Genomic DNA, 13,368 nt, shown 5'->3' with positions numbered 1-13,368 from the left:
TCCTGATCCTAAATCATTTGTGATGGCTGTTACTTTTGCCAGACCAAACAACTAATGTGATACGTGAAGTAACGAGGAACATTTTTTGGCATTATGACTCTGTACAGTCAATGTGGTCAGGAGTACCGATGTTTTCAGGAGGTGGTCACATCTGCATACCAGCCAGCTCTCTCACTTCGTCTGGTCGATTCCTGAATTGCGACCAGTTCTCTTAACTGTACGGGCACGCCCATAAATTTCTCGAACTCCTTCACCAACCCTACCGCGAGGGGGGGAAAAAATGTGTTATGCGGCACTGCTACATTGTAATTGCCATCATGTGCAAGGTAGCTAGTCGAAGTTAGATTTTAATCTAAGCCATTTGTTCATAAGCAGTGTAAGCCTAACTCAGCGTTGCATGAGCTGTTGCGTAATGGTTGGTTTTCTCAAGTTAGCTTTGCTACTTTACAGCCATGTTATGAAGTGAAGCTTTTTAGGAGCGGAAGAACGCGACTCATGGCCCATCCTAGGTACTCTGTAATTGTATGTGTGTGTGCACTCGCTGTCTCCAGTGACAGTAAGAACGTTGAGACCTCTGATAAATGTACTCGCAGCTCTTCAGAGCTGTTTCTGACATTCCTGTGGCCTAGAAAAAAATATTTTTCTTGTCCCCTCCCCTGCTCCTCTTGGTGAACCTCCTGAATTTCGATGTCCCAAGTTTGGCAGGTATGCATCTATATCCACTGGTCTACTCAGTGGGTATCTTCGATAATCAATCCCTGACAGTCCCAGACTGCTTGGTACTGCTGTCCCACATTCGATTTTCTCGAGCAACTTCGGAAGCTCCACCCACCAATCTGAAAGCTGCCAGAATCGTGTTCATTTTTCACGTACCGGAAGTTACGGACTGTCCGCGGACCTTCGGAGCTGTCGGCAGATATTTGCTCACGCAAGCGCGAGCAGCTAGTAGACAACGGCTGTCTTAAAAAAGATACGCATGGCGTTTGATGCCGTGTCAGGGTGTCTACCAACTGGGAAAACTGGGAATTCTCAGGGATTTTGAGTAGTCTGGAAAAACTGAGGGAAAACTCAGGGAATTCGTGCTTCTATCAGGGAAAATTAGCTGTAAATTTGTTGAAAGGGAACAACAATTGTGGAAAAGCTGGCTCAAGTAACAGACAGCAATTGTAACGAATTTTCTTTGACAGCCTTTCGTCGGCTGTAGGAGTTGCCAGTGTACAGTCAACGACTGACTTTCCGGATACCTGATAATTTGGACGGTCTCGTGGCATGACCACGTACCCCATAGGATCACTGTATCAGAACGTCTGAAATTTCGCACGCAAAAGCCCTTCGCCCTCCGATTTTCTGGACTTCTTGCCATGACCGCAGGTCTGAAACAGCATTAATCAAAGCCACTACCGCTGTCGTTTTGAGTACCTCGACACCTCAAACCGGCGCTCTCGCACGCAGAACCGCTGGAACCCGTATCCACTAGAGTCACTGGAAAAAATTTCAGAGTACCGCCAAGTTCGGGATTTGACTGGCAATACTGAGGGGCCACCGCCATATACCTTCCAAGCCGACTGCGTCGTGGGAAGGCTGCCGTTTTGGAAGAGCTTGATATTCGATGACACATCGGGTTGAGTGTTTACTGAAGTACAAATACTTTGTTCCCGGAGATAATGATTGCGAAGAACGAAAATAAAATTATGTTGTGCGAAGTAATGCAGCCGGTGGTTATTTTGCACGCCGATCGTACGTTTTTACTGCTGGAACTGTGCTACGATTGTGGGCAGCAGCTTAGCGCTGCTATCGGGAGCTTATGCACGCGTTTTTTTTCCCTTCCGCGGAGCGAGCTACGAAGGAAACATTTCGTCACTTTGAGCCGGAATGAGGCAAGCTTGTGCCTTTGGGCATGAACATCGTGGACTGCCGTCGGCTTCTATTGAATGTTTCCAAGCAGGACGAAACTAACACCTGACAGTGTCACAGGCACGTACGTTCATTGTATAATTTCACAAGCTAAATCGGATACATTTAATTTAGTTTGTAAATGGATACCACGCATTCTCGATTCTGCAGGGCGACTTTGTTCGCCGTATACGCACGACACACTGCAACTGCCGCGTGCTCACCGGTGTTTGGCCGTGATCGTAAGACGATCTGTGCACAGCAGGCGTAAAAACCAACTTCGGTGACCATTTTGCGCACTAAATCTTGTGGAAGGCCACTATGAGCCATTTGCGTGATTAAAGCAACGTATATGTACTTCTGTACACTGATAATGAGCGAGAGTTTGCTACATTGCGATTTATGAACGCGGCTGTCTAGTGCGTTCATAAGTGGCTACTCTTCTCAACTTATTTATGACTGTTTTCTTAGACTGCCAAGATTTGCTGCCTGTGTAAAAAAAAAGCAGGAACGCCCGCTGGTGACGCAGCACTTTTTTTTTCTAAGTTACATAGGCGATGTATGAAATTCTTGTGCTTTTAGAGTGGCTTATGTAACATGCATAGTGACAGAGTGAAACTAAAGCTACTGGGTGTTTTGTTGTTTTGTATTTCTTGTTATGCATCAAGCACAACATTATTTGGGTATGCACCGTAGCATTTCAACATAAAACATAATATGTATGCTGACTTCAGTTCACTGCATGTGCTCGGCTTACAAGCTCAAAATTTGAAGCATGTGTTGTGAATATCACCTGGCCATTGGTTTCAAGCTCGAAATGCGTATGTATAAATGAGCAAAGGATAAGTGGAAAAAAGGAAGTGTCATGGACCTCGTATTGACCATGTTTTTATTGACTGCGATCGTCACGATCTGCGAAAAACAAGTGCCATATGGGTCGAGTGACTCGAGTCGAGAGCGCTCTGCGCGGAGAAATCATGCGAGTACCTGGTGCACGTGAGGACGCGAAATTCTCGCGCGACAAGTGTGCCTTCGCTTGCCACAAGCGTGGAATAACCGCGTGTGTTCAAACGCGTACACTTGTAACCGCGTCAAGTGTGCACGACGTGAACGATCCCTGCAATGAACTCCTATTTTCATAGCATCGCTAACACCGCGTGCACTTCGCTTAAATATCTTCTAAAACAGTGCCGAAAAGCACAAGCGAGGTGTACTTATACCTCGCACACGCGGGTGTCTTTTGTAGGCTTGAAGTTCTCCCGGCCGATTCTGTGTAACCACGCAGAACGACGCTCTTGGTCATTTTTCCCAGTCGGAATCTAGAAAAAAAGTCTTTCCAGACTCAGTTCGGTTGCTGCATCCGAAGGCGCAGCAGCCAGGCATGATTTCCTTGCAGCAAAATGCGAGCGCGACAATCGGAACACACACACGCACGCACGCACGCACAAAAGAAAACATAGGGAACCTGCGCTGCCTGCGCTCTAACTCAGCCGGCCCGCCCGGCGCTTGGAAGGTATATGGCACCCCAGAGGTCACATGGTACGGTTGGGCCAATGAACGCGTCGGCGGTGCGGGGAAAACGAATGCGGTACTCTGAAACTTTTTCTAGTGACTCTAGTATCCACCACTGTGGCAACGCTAGGCCTAACTTTTTAGATGTTTGCTATTAAGCTTCTTGCCATTGGGTGCCGTGTTTTTCATTGAAAGAATTCACCGCTCTCAGCAATAGCATTGATTCAGCCTTTGTGGTCCTTGCGATTGGCTTCAAAGCTCGGAAAGCACTGTGCGTTGCACAACGCCGGTTCTCGAAAGTCAGCTTTGCCTTTGTACATAAGTGTTACTTGGTGAAGCATATGCGAAAATATTGCGGTGAAGCATAACAAGCGTGGGAAGGGACAGTTGCCACGGGACAGTATCTGTTCCTTAATTATACACACGTGCAACCGGTATCTTCTGTCAGTACGAGCACCAATATGCCTAATAAGTGTACCGACAGGTCTTCAGAGCTTTTTAGAATGTGCCTGTGGCAGTTTGAGCCCTTAAGGGCTGTAGAAGACAGGCATTTACTTTTTCCAACAGGCCGATTTTTCGGACATTTTCGCGGCCCCCAGGGACCAAGAAGATGGTTCAAATGGTCCGTGGGGTGAACACGAGGCGGAAAGAGGACGAGAATAGAAAGGACCTACGCATTGAGGAATGAACGGGAAAGGAATCGTTATGTGGCCGCTTTGAAGGAGCTTGAGCTCAAAAAACAAAGTTTTGGCTGATGCTGAGATGTAGGTGTCCCTCGTACAAACCAAAATAAACTCTTTAAAGCAGTGAAGCACAACACTGAGGCATCGTACACGGGCTGAGAGTATGTCGGGACAGTTGAGGTTGACTTACGAACTGTTGCGAGAAAATCTCAATTGTGACAAAGGTTGGGCCTCATACCACTGAGCTTGCTATCAGTTGATAAAAATAGCTCATATTCGAAAATACTTGCTTCTGTATGCATCTCCTTTTTATTCGTATATGAGAATGTCTGACTTGATTTGCAATTTTTTTCGAATACATTTTATTTGCTGCACATTTTACTAACCCCTCCCTTCTATTCTCTTTTTCAATAAAATAAACACTATTCCTTAGTATTCAAACTGGATTAACTCGTTTTCTTTTTTTGTTTTTATTTTCACGTGCTTATCAGAGAGTGACAGCATCAGGCGACATGGTTTCTCGTCTATGCATGAAACATAGTTCCGCGTCGCTCAGGGAAATTTGCAAAGGCACTCGGGGAAAACCTGGAAAACTCAGGGAATTTGGAAATGTCATCTTACTATACACCCTGCGTTTACTTCTGCATACTTTTCGCATTCCATATGGCAAATATTGTGCACTCAGCTATCGCTTCCTTTACATCGGTGCTTTGTGTGCCATCATGCAAGTTTTTCAGGATTGGTCTAATGCCGTTGAGGGAAATCCTTTGTCTACAAGTAGACAAACACAACGGTGCAGCATCTCCAGTTCGGCATCCTATGCCTGGCGTGTCATTGAGTGTCATTCACGTTACCTTGTTGAAAGCGTATCGAACTGGATGGCCTTTCACATTCTTGAGACGGAGTGGTGATCTGTTCTTGCTGATAAGACATAGCGGCAGTTTGCATGAGACCTCCATATGCACAGCGAGCAAAAATGAGAGCACCTTGCTAGTTTTTCCTCCATGCCATGTACTGCCCTTCAGATTAAATATTTTGATTGACAGCATCCACTAAAACGGGGCTGCTTCAGATTTGTCGGCATTGAATGTTTAGAACGATATGAAAAGTTATTGTGTATATGTTAGGGGAAGCGCGCTCGCAGGGGCACAGCGCAGCGCCTGATACATTGAAGGTGGCAGTGAACGGGAGTCAAGGTATGCACAGTACCACAGTATACTTTTGCATGGGATTTTCAAGGGGATTTTACAATTGTTCAATTCAGACAATAGTTCGATTATTCGGGTTAGATATATCTGGTATTGCCTGTACACATCGGAGTTAGAGCATATCACGTGGTAGCATTGCGGGTACGATGACGTATCAAAGGGGATTCTAGACCATGTGTGTCGATGAGCCCCTTGCTGGGACAGGGCTTTAGTGATATTATACTAGGTAAAATGTATGAACGAGAAATGTTTCAGTGAGGCTCTACTGTGTCAAACTATTTAGCAATCTCCTTGGTGTAGGATGTATTTAGGAATGACTGCAAGATCTTTCACAAGTGGTCACTTCTGGGAATGCAAAATTGTAGCTTGTGTTAGTTGTGCTACAAGTGCTTGGTGTTGGACTACTTAAATAAAGTGATTATGGTTCAAGTTTATAATACTTTATCTCATAGTATTTCTAACATGGTTGGATCCAAACAAGACAAAGGGTTCACAATACATACAGCGACATTCCGTCTTGTATATCTCACAGGAGTTACCAACCAGTGGTCATTGAGTCTCAAGGCCGGGTCAGCCATCGCCTTGTGTAATCTAGCGTCCCAATGTGTGTACATGTTCAACCTGCAAAGGAAACCAAGCGTTGAGCGGCAAGAAACACTGTATTGCCCTAAGTTAGCGAAAAGGAAACTGGTTTATTTGCTTCTGGCAACACCCAGCACTGCACAAACTCTTGGTCTCGGGGCAAGATGGGCAGCAAAGAAGCTCCCGCACCAAGGGTGGAAATACAGGTGAATGGCGTTGCTAGCATGCTGCTGTGGGAGGATGGCTTCCCGTGACACACTGCTAAAGTAAAAATGTTCCCGCAGCCATACTGCATACACTAGCGATGACTGAATGGGGCTGCTCACGAGAGCTAGGCAATCTCCGTTAGCTTGGGCCTCTGATAAGTGTGACTTAATGTAGTGTGACCCCACATGAGCACTACACACCACTCTTCGGCTTAATGTTCGGAGAAGGAGCAACACCAGCCGCTTATCGTAAGTACAAGGCACTGTAGAAGGGCTCAAGTTCGAGTGATGCCCAAAGCAAAGAGTCTGGTGGATGAGAACAAAAACGTGCATGCAATTAAACAATTATCAATTCAATTTTCAATTAACATTCAGCTTCTTACAACGAAAACAATGCAACACACCAAGAAAGGGACAGGTGAAAGGAAACAGTGTCGTACGCTCTTTCCTTTTGCCTGTCTCTTTCTTGGTGTGTTGCATTGTTTTCGTTGTAAGATGCATGCACCATGTAGCCCAACGACAAGTGTTATTAACATTCAACTGCTGCTAATGTTGCTGTGTAGCAGCAAAGCCTTCTAGTTGATTGAGCTGCGAGAATTTTCAAGACCATCGAGTCAACAGCCATTAAAAAGTGCCCGTGTGAAGTGGGCATTACAGCTGTAGCATCACAGGGTTGCGTTTGCTGCCCTCGTGTACCATAATTTAATAAAAAAAGCAAGGGAGATGACAACAATGTTCTTGCTCTCTCAGGTTTCTCTTACAGTCGTGCCGGATAGTCCTGTGAAGCTGGCACCCCAACAAGACCCCATTATACCTTCTGTGTCAAACCAATCCAAGTCCTCCTGTCGGAACCTGCTCAAGTACCTCAAATTGGATCTAACTGTGAGTGCATGCCTTGTCAGTTCTTGTCGTAAGAATTTGCCAACCTTGCTAAATAGACTAATTTTAATGTGTTCATAGCATGGGCACATGACGCAATATTCATAGCAGATTCCAGTGTAGTGAGCCTACTGACGCCAGAGCTGTTGGTATGACGTAAACACCTTTTCTGGTTGATTTGGATAGGTAATACATAATACTAAACATTTCTTTTTGAGGTTGCACAGTCTGTTAAGAGACAATGTTTTCAATTCATGTAGTGGTTGCTTATAAAACTCTAGTGAGTTCATTATAATGTTGTGAATCATGACAAGTACAAGAGTAAAGGTACACATAAAACACATGTAGGTGCCATTACTGCAAACTGTGTATTTGTTTCATCGAGGGGATAGTTACGTGCTCCTTTAAGCTCGGGACACATGGAGCGAACTTTCACGGCGAACATAGCCCAGCACAAATAGACGCTGCGGGATGACGCTGATGGTTCGCTGGCATCGCTTACATTCAGCGAGAAGCAGGCGGACGCCACTGCGCGCTCACCGCGTATTTGTCAGTGTTGCCAAAATCTTGGAATGTATTTTTGGATAAGAAAAAAAAAAATACTAAATAGCCTTTTTATTGTATTATTTGTCGTTAATCACTAAACAACTTGGAAAATAGTTTTATAGGGGCGCTTACAAATGATTTCCGCACATTTCATTGAGCTGCAAGTGTTCTAGCAGGCTGGCTTTGCGCCGTCTGGCCACGTTGAACGGTGGCACCATGTAGCGCAGGCGTTGCAGAAGGTTTTGTGGTTCTCTAACTGTGACTTTAGTTTACTTTGTGTAAGAGCACATTGTGGATATTCATGTTTCCTTCAGTTTCAGTTCCTGTTTTAAAGCCTCCTCCAACAACAAGCATTTACTGCTGCAGCCAGAGAGGATAGAATTATGGGTATTTGGCGTGAAATGGGCCTGCCAGCGGCTCTCATTCTCGATGCCCTAGGCATTCTGTGCGCCGCCTGGGCCCACACAGATGCAAACAGCCAGAAGACCAGGCATGGTCGGCTTATAACTATAATCTGTCGTCGCTCTTTTGCCTCAAGGCACTCGAGCAGAAGGGACTTATGGCTGTAGTAGAGCAGGGGTGGTTTCTGATTGAAGAAGCACAAAACCAAGCTTTGCAAGCACATGTGCCAACAGCGAAAAAAAAAAAAAAAAAAAACCCAGCTTCAGTCGCCGTAAACGAGAAACTGCTTCATCTCCTATACCGGAACCCATATAGGCGGCATCACACACACAAAAAAGACATTAATAGGAAAAGCAGTACAATGCACACTATATTTTGCCATGGAACCTTCTGTCGGGTTGGTTAGAAAACTGCACTGCACTTATAATTATTATCTGTTTCGTGAGCACTAAGTTTGTAGACAAAAAATAAGTTTACACAAATTTGTACTCTTAAACATTCAATATCCAGCTGTAATGATCAGTGGTGTCCCTTTCATTCGCAGAGAGCCTGAAAGTGTGCTACCAAAGTAGCCCAAACGCGCATATTTCGTCGCTTCAGCGTGACCGCGTGGCGGATGCTCCGATGGAAAAGCAAAAATACACAAAAACCAACCGACTGCCAGAAGTCGAAGGGAGATTGATTGTTGCGATGCCTAGTGAGCACTCCCGCCACTACTGATGGCGATTTTCGCCAGGTGGCATTTTTCCGATCGGACCGCGTAGCGACCGGGAGTAAAATTTTTGGGCGCCGAGGGGTGAGTGTTCGCCACCGGGCGTATTTCGTCACCTGGACGCCAGTCTTCCGCTCCATGTATCCCGGGCTTTACTCTTGTCCTAACTCCGTTTCACACCGCTCACATACAATGAACAATGAATTATAGACTGCTCTTTGGAGCCAAACATTAGCCCAAATATCTTTTTGCTCCTCTTTGCTCCAGATTAGTGTAGAGCATTTATTCTTGAATAATTTTGCCTTTGCAGTCATCACCACAAACATATTGTGAAATCTGTTTTCTTGTTTTCTCAGAATTTCTGGCAGTGTCACTATTTTAGAATGATGAAATCTCCTATTCTACTTTCCTATTGCAACAATTTTTTCTCAGAAAGGCAGAGAAATAGATATTGCAGTTGGCATATAATATAGACAAATATTGTGAAGATAAGTTTTATATGTGAGTATTCATTACACGATATATAGTTTAGTTGATAGCCTACCTGTAAGCAAGATATAATTTTTCTAAATTTTTAAAACATACTTACTATGCAAGAAGATTTAATGTATATCTTAAATTAGCATATAGAAGTACATTGACTCAGCAAGTTTCATCAAAATCTATCCAGAGATAGAAAAAGTTCTTAAATGCAGGGTCCCTCCAACCACAGACTAAGTTTTGATTGGGCTCATAAGACATTTGGAATGGCTACTCTAACTTTAGTGATGTAACATAGTATAGTTCCATGTTCCAGTTCTTGTCTGGTTCATGTCCTTTGTCTTTTTGCTAATGCACCTACCCACTGTGGTTCCTCAGTGGCTTTGGCGTTGTACTGCTAAGCCAGAGGTCGTGCAATCAAATTCTGTCCACGGTGGCTGCATTTCGATGAGGACAAAATGCAAAAACATCCATGTGCTGTGCATTGGGCACACATTAAAGAACCCCAGATGGGCCAAATTAAGCTGGAGTTTCCCCACTATGGTGTGCCTCATAATCATATCAGGATTTTGGCACGCAACACCCCAGGACTCAATTTATTTAAATTTAGTGCGCCTTTCATGCTGTAATGAAGCAATCCTTCTAACTGAAAGAATTTCTTGTATGGTTACAATAATTAGTGGGCACTCATAACGATGAAAATATGTTTTGAAAATCTGTGACCTTTTACTAATATGCGATAAAATAAATTGCACATGCCATAAATATCTTTCAGAATCTTCTTTTTTTTTTAGGTGTAGACAAACAAGAAGGGGCAGAATTTGTGTGCATTACTTCCATCAATTTTCTAAGCTTGTCATGGGCATGGTCCCTCAAATGCATGGATGCCCATGGGTCTTTAGAAGGAAAAAAACAATTTGATGTTTGCATGTGTGTATGTTTCAGGGAGTTTTAGGGTGATGAAGATTGCTCACTGTGCAAAATGCACATGCATATCCAGACAGTGAACATGTGCACGGCAACACATCAACATCCTGAGTTATATGAATGAACGAAGTTTTTACTGTGCATCAATAACTTATGAATTAACTGGGGGTAGTATAACTGGGTGTAGATGTCTGATGACCTTATTCTTATGCTGGCCTTTTTTGTTTACTGCAAATGAGCTCAAAAGGACTTTCAGAGGGCATGGTTGGTGCATGCTGTAGGGGTTGAGGGACGGACTTCGGGATGAAAAACAAACTTGGGAGGGTTTATTTTACATTATGTACAGAGAGGTGAGACTCAAGTAACAGTCGTACAGTCATTACGGGCCGGCAGCAACTCGGACGCTGCGGCCCGCGGCAAGAAGTTCGAGAGAGGTGAATCAGGGAATGCTCGGGTCTCTCTGGAATGCTTCTTTTAAACCCTTCGAGGACTGGAAGTCGCGTCATGTTCGGCCAATGGGAGAGCCTGCTCCGATGACGCCACCTTTGGCCAATGGTAGGCACCCGTGTGGTGATGTCACACCCGGCGGCTCCCCGCGGTCTTGCCTTGCTGTGGTGCAATGCTCTCTTCAAAGGCGGAGAAGGGGAACGATTGGGCTCCATTGTCCGAGGGCTCACTTACTCCCGGCGGTACGGCCCCGCTGTGGTAGCAAATGCCTTCTCCAAAGGCGAAGAAGGGGGGGACGATTGGGCCTTCCCGGTACATCACAGCCGTCCGGTTGTCACGGCGCATTACCGCCGTCAGGCCGTCCCGGCACAATACCACCGTCTTGGTTTGGCACCCACTTTACTTTCAACAGTGCCGGGCTATCCCCTCGCTTTCTGGAAGAGTCAAGCAGTGAATAGCTACCGGCGGCGTACGAACTTGTTTGCACGTGAACTTGTGGCCTTCAACTTGTTTGCTCGAGCGCTCCTCTGGAATGTGCTTTCGGTGTTTCTGCGCTTCTCACTTAGCAGTGGCGCGATTCGATGTGGTCTGGGGAACTCGATGTAGCCTCAGGAAACAGCTCCATATCTAACAATGCTTGATATAATATAAAGAGCTCAAAAAACACCTCACGAAAGAAAAGGAGTGGAGACAAGGCAGTAGTGTACAGTATACCAATGACCTGTGGAAGAGCTATATTGATCAGTCCGGAATGTGTACAGTGCAGTCCACTTATAACGATATCGAGAAAGACAAAAAATATGATCTTTATAACCGATGATCGCTATATCTGGACTGCAGTTACTTAAAAAAAAAATGCGGAACATATCTTTGCAGCTCCGAACTCGAATTCGCTACTTGCTCCAAAGAATAGATGATGTAGAAAGTAGGCCGTGAAAAACAAACTTTATTTCTAGCGCCAATGATCGTGTCAAGGGTTAGGCGCGCCGAAATAGTCCGAAATCTGCACTTGCTTTTGCGGCAGCTTCAGCTTCACAACCGCGGTGTGCATGGATTCCAGCTGCTGCGTGAACACTGGCGGCAATCCTTTAGCATGCATATAATCAATTAAGGAGTCGATCGACGACAGTGCACTTTGCGTGGACATCGTGGTCGGGGTCAAGGAGCCACTGTCAATCTCGTTGTCACTGTCGCTGCTGCCGTCGCCACCGTCGCACAACTTTGCCGTCTGTTGAGAGCACACCTTCGGCGATCGCCTCGTTGGTGACTTCATCACAGAACAAGGCAGCACTGTCTGCAGTCAAAAACTCCTCCTCCGACGCACCACCTGTGTCACCAGTAGGAACGAGCTCCCAGAGCTCGGTTATGTCAGCGACTTCCACCGTGTTGGTCTCAGTGGGTTGGGCAAGTTCGTCCTTACGCACAAAGCCCGCCTTTTTGAAGTAATTGGTGATGAACCACTGGTAACTCCTGCCTTCACAATCGCGGTGCTCCCGGTTTTCAAGATGGTTGATATAGTTAACTGGGCGAGCTCATACTTCTTCACAAGGGCGCTCACCTTGAAGCCGCATCGAGAGTCCTGCAAAATATCCATCTTCGTGTCAACGATACAGCTTTGCGCTTTGTCGGTGCCGTCAGCCGGCGCGAGAGAGAGAGACGCGGCACAGGCACCACCGCGCCACATTGCTTGTCGCTTTTTTTTTCTTTCTCTCTCTTTCGGAGCGACTGTGGCCGACGCACATGAAGCAGCTAGCGCCATCTCGTAGCGCGCTGCGCCTACTCAAGTACTCTCCGGTGCGCGGGCGGCGCGGGACGCGCAGCGTGGTGTTGGCGGCAGATACGAACCTACGGAGGTAAACATCGCCTCGTCTCGACATCGTTCGTTTAAGGGAACTAAGCAACGCAAATGTTACGATAATTCTGCACGGAAAAAGCCATCTGGACGGCAATATTTTGATCGTTATATCCGATATGCGGTGTATAACCTATCGTTATAAATGGTATTTTTCCCCCATAGACCTAATGCATAAAATGACACTCTCATGTCGACCCATCGTTATAATTGATATATCGTTATATGTGGTATCGTTATAAGTGGACTACACTGTATACACGTATTTATTCGAATCTAGGCCGATAGTATTTTTCAAATAATCATATTCCAAACTCTGGGGTCGGCTTAGATTCGAGGATCTTAAAAAACACGCCAGTTGTTCATTGAAACTGCTAAGTATGGTGCATAGCTAGTGCCATCTAGAAAAGTCAGTGTCACAGCCGCTACTAGCCGTGCCAGTAGCCAACCGTACTCAAGCGAGGTCGCCATTTTGACCTGTGTCGTGTCAGCCGTATCAGTGTGCGGCGTGGTGTTATCGCAATGGCACCAAGCAGGAGATGCCACTACAGTGTCGCTTTCAAGCAAGAAGTTGTGATAGCCGCAGAGGCATCGTCGAACCTTCAAGCCTGGCGGGACTTCGGTGTCGATGAGAAAAACATTCGTCATTGGAGGGGACAACGACAGCAGCTTTTTGCGTGCGCCGCAACGAAGATGGCATTTAGCGGACCAAAGAAAGGCCGCCACCAGAAGTGGAGACAGTTTTGGCCGACTTTGTTCGGACGCAGAGAGCAGCTGCCTTTCCAGTGACAACAGAAGTGCTCCAAGCGAAAACTAGGGAACTTTCGAGGGCGCGAGACCTAATGCCAAAGGATTTCAAAGCCAGCCGGGGCTGGCTTCAAAAATTCATGAAGCGCTTTGGCTTCACCCTCCGATGTCACACTTCAATCACCCAAAAGCTGCCAAGCGATTTCGAAGATTAGCTGATAGCTTTTCAGTGCTACGTGCTGCGAAAGAGTGAAGCCGCAGGCTACAACCTTGGGCAAATCGGCAACGCCGA

At 45.8% G+C, this 13,368-nt stretch overlaps 1 protein-coding gene across 2 annotated transcripts in view; it reads left to right on the top strand.

The window, feature by feature from the left end:
* LOC126521661 (structural maintenance of chromosomes flexible hinge domain-containing protein 1-like) overlaps nt 1–13,368 on the top strand; it is a 383,191-nt gene that overhangs the window by 265,911 nt on the left and 103,912 nt on the right. For both annotated transcript variants that reach the window (XM_055065801.2, XM_050170378.3), the window contains exon 37: nt 6,835–6,966. In XM_055065801.2, coding sequence (XP_054921776.1) covers nt 6,835–6,966 — 132 coding nt within the window. The remainder of the gene's footprint in view (nt 1–6,834; nt 6,967–13,368) is intronic.

This window comes from Dermacentor andersoni, chromosome 6 (genome assembly GCF_023375885.2).
Source record: "Dermacentor andersoni chromosome 6, qqDerAnde1_hic_scaffold, whole genome shotgun sequence".
Taxonomy (NCBI): domain Eukaryota; kingdom Metazoa; phylum Arthropoda; class Arachnida; order Ixodida; family Ixodidae; genus Dermacentor; species Dermacentor andersoni.
Note: the sequence above shows the minus strand (reverse complement) of the source record. Positions and strands in the feature narration are given on the sequence as shown.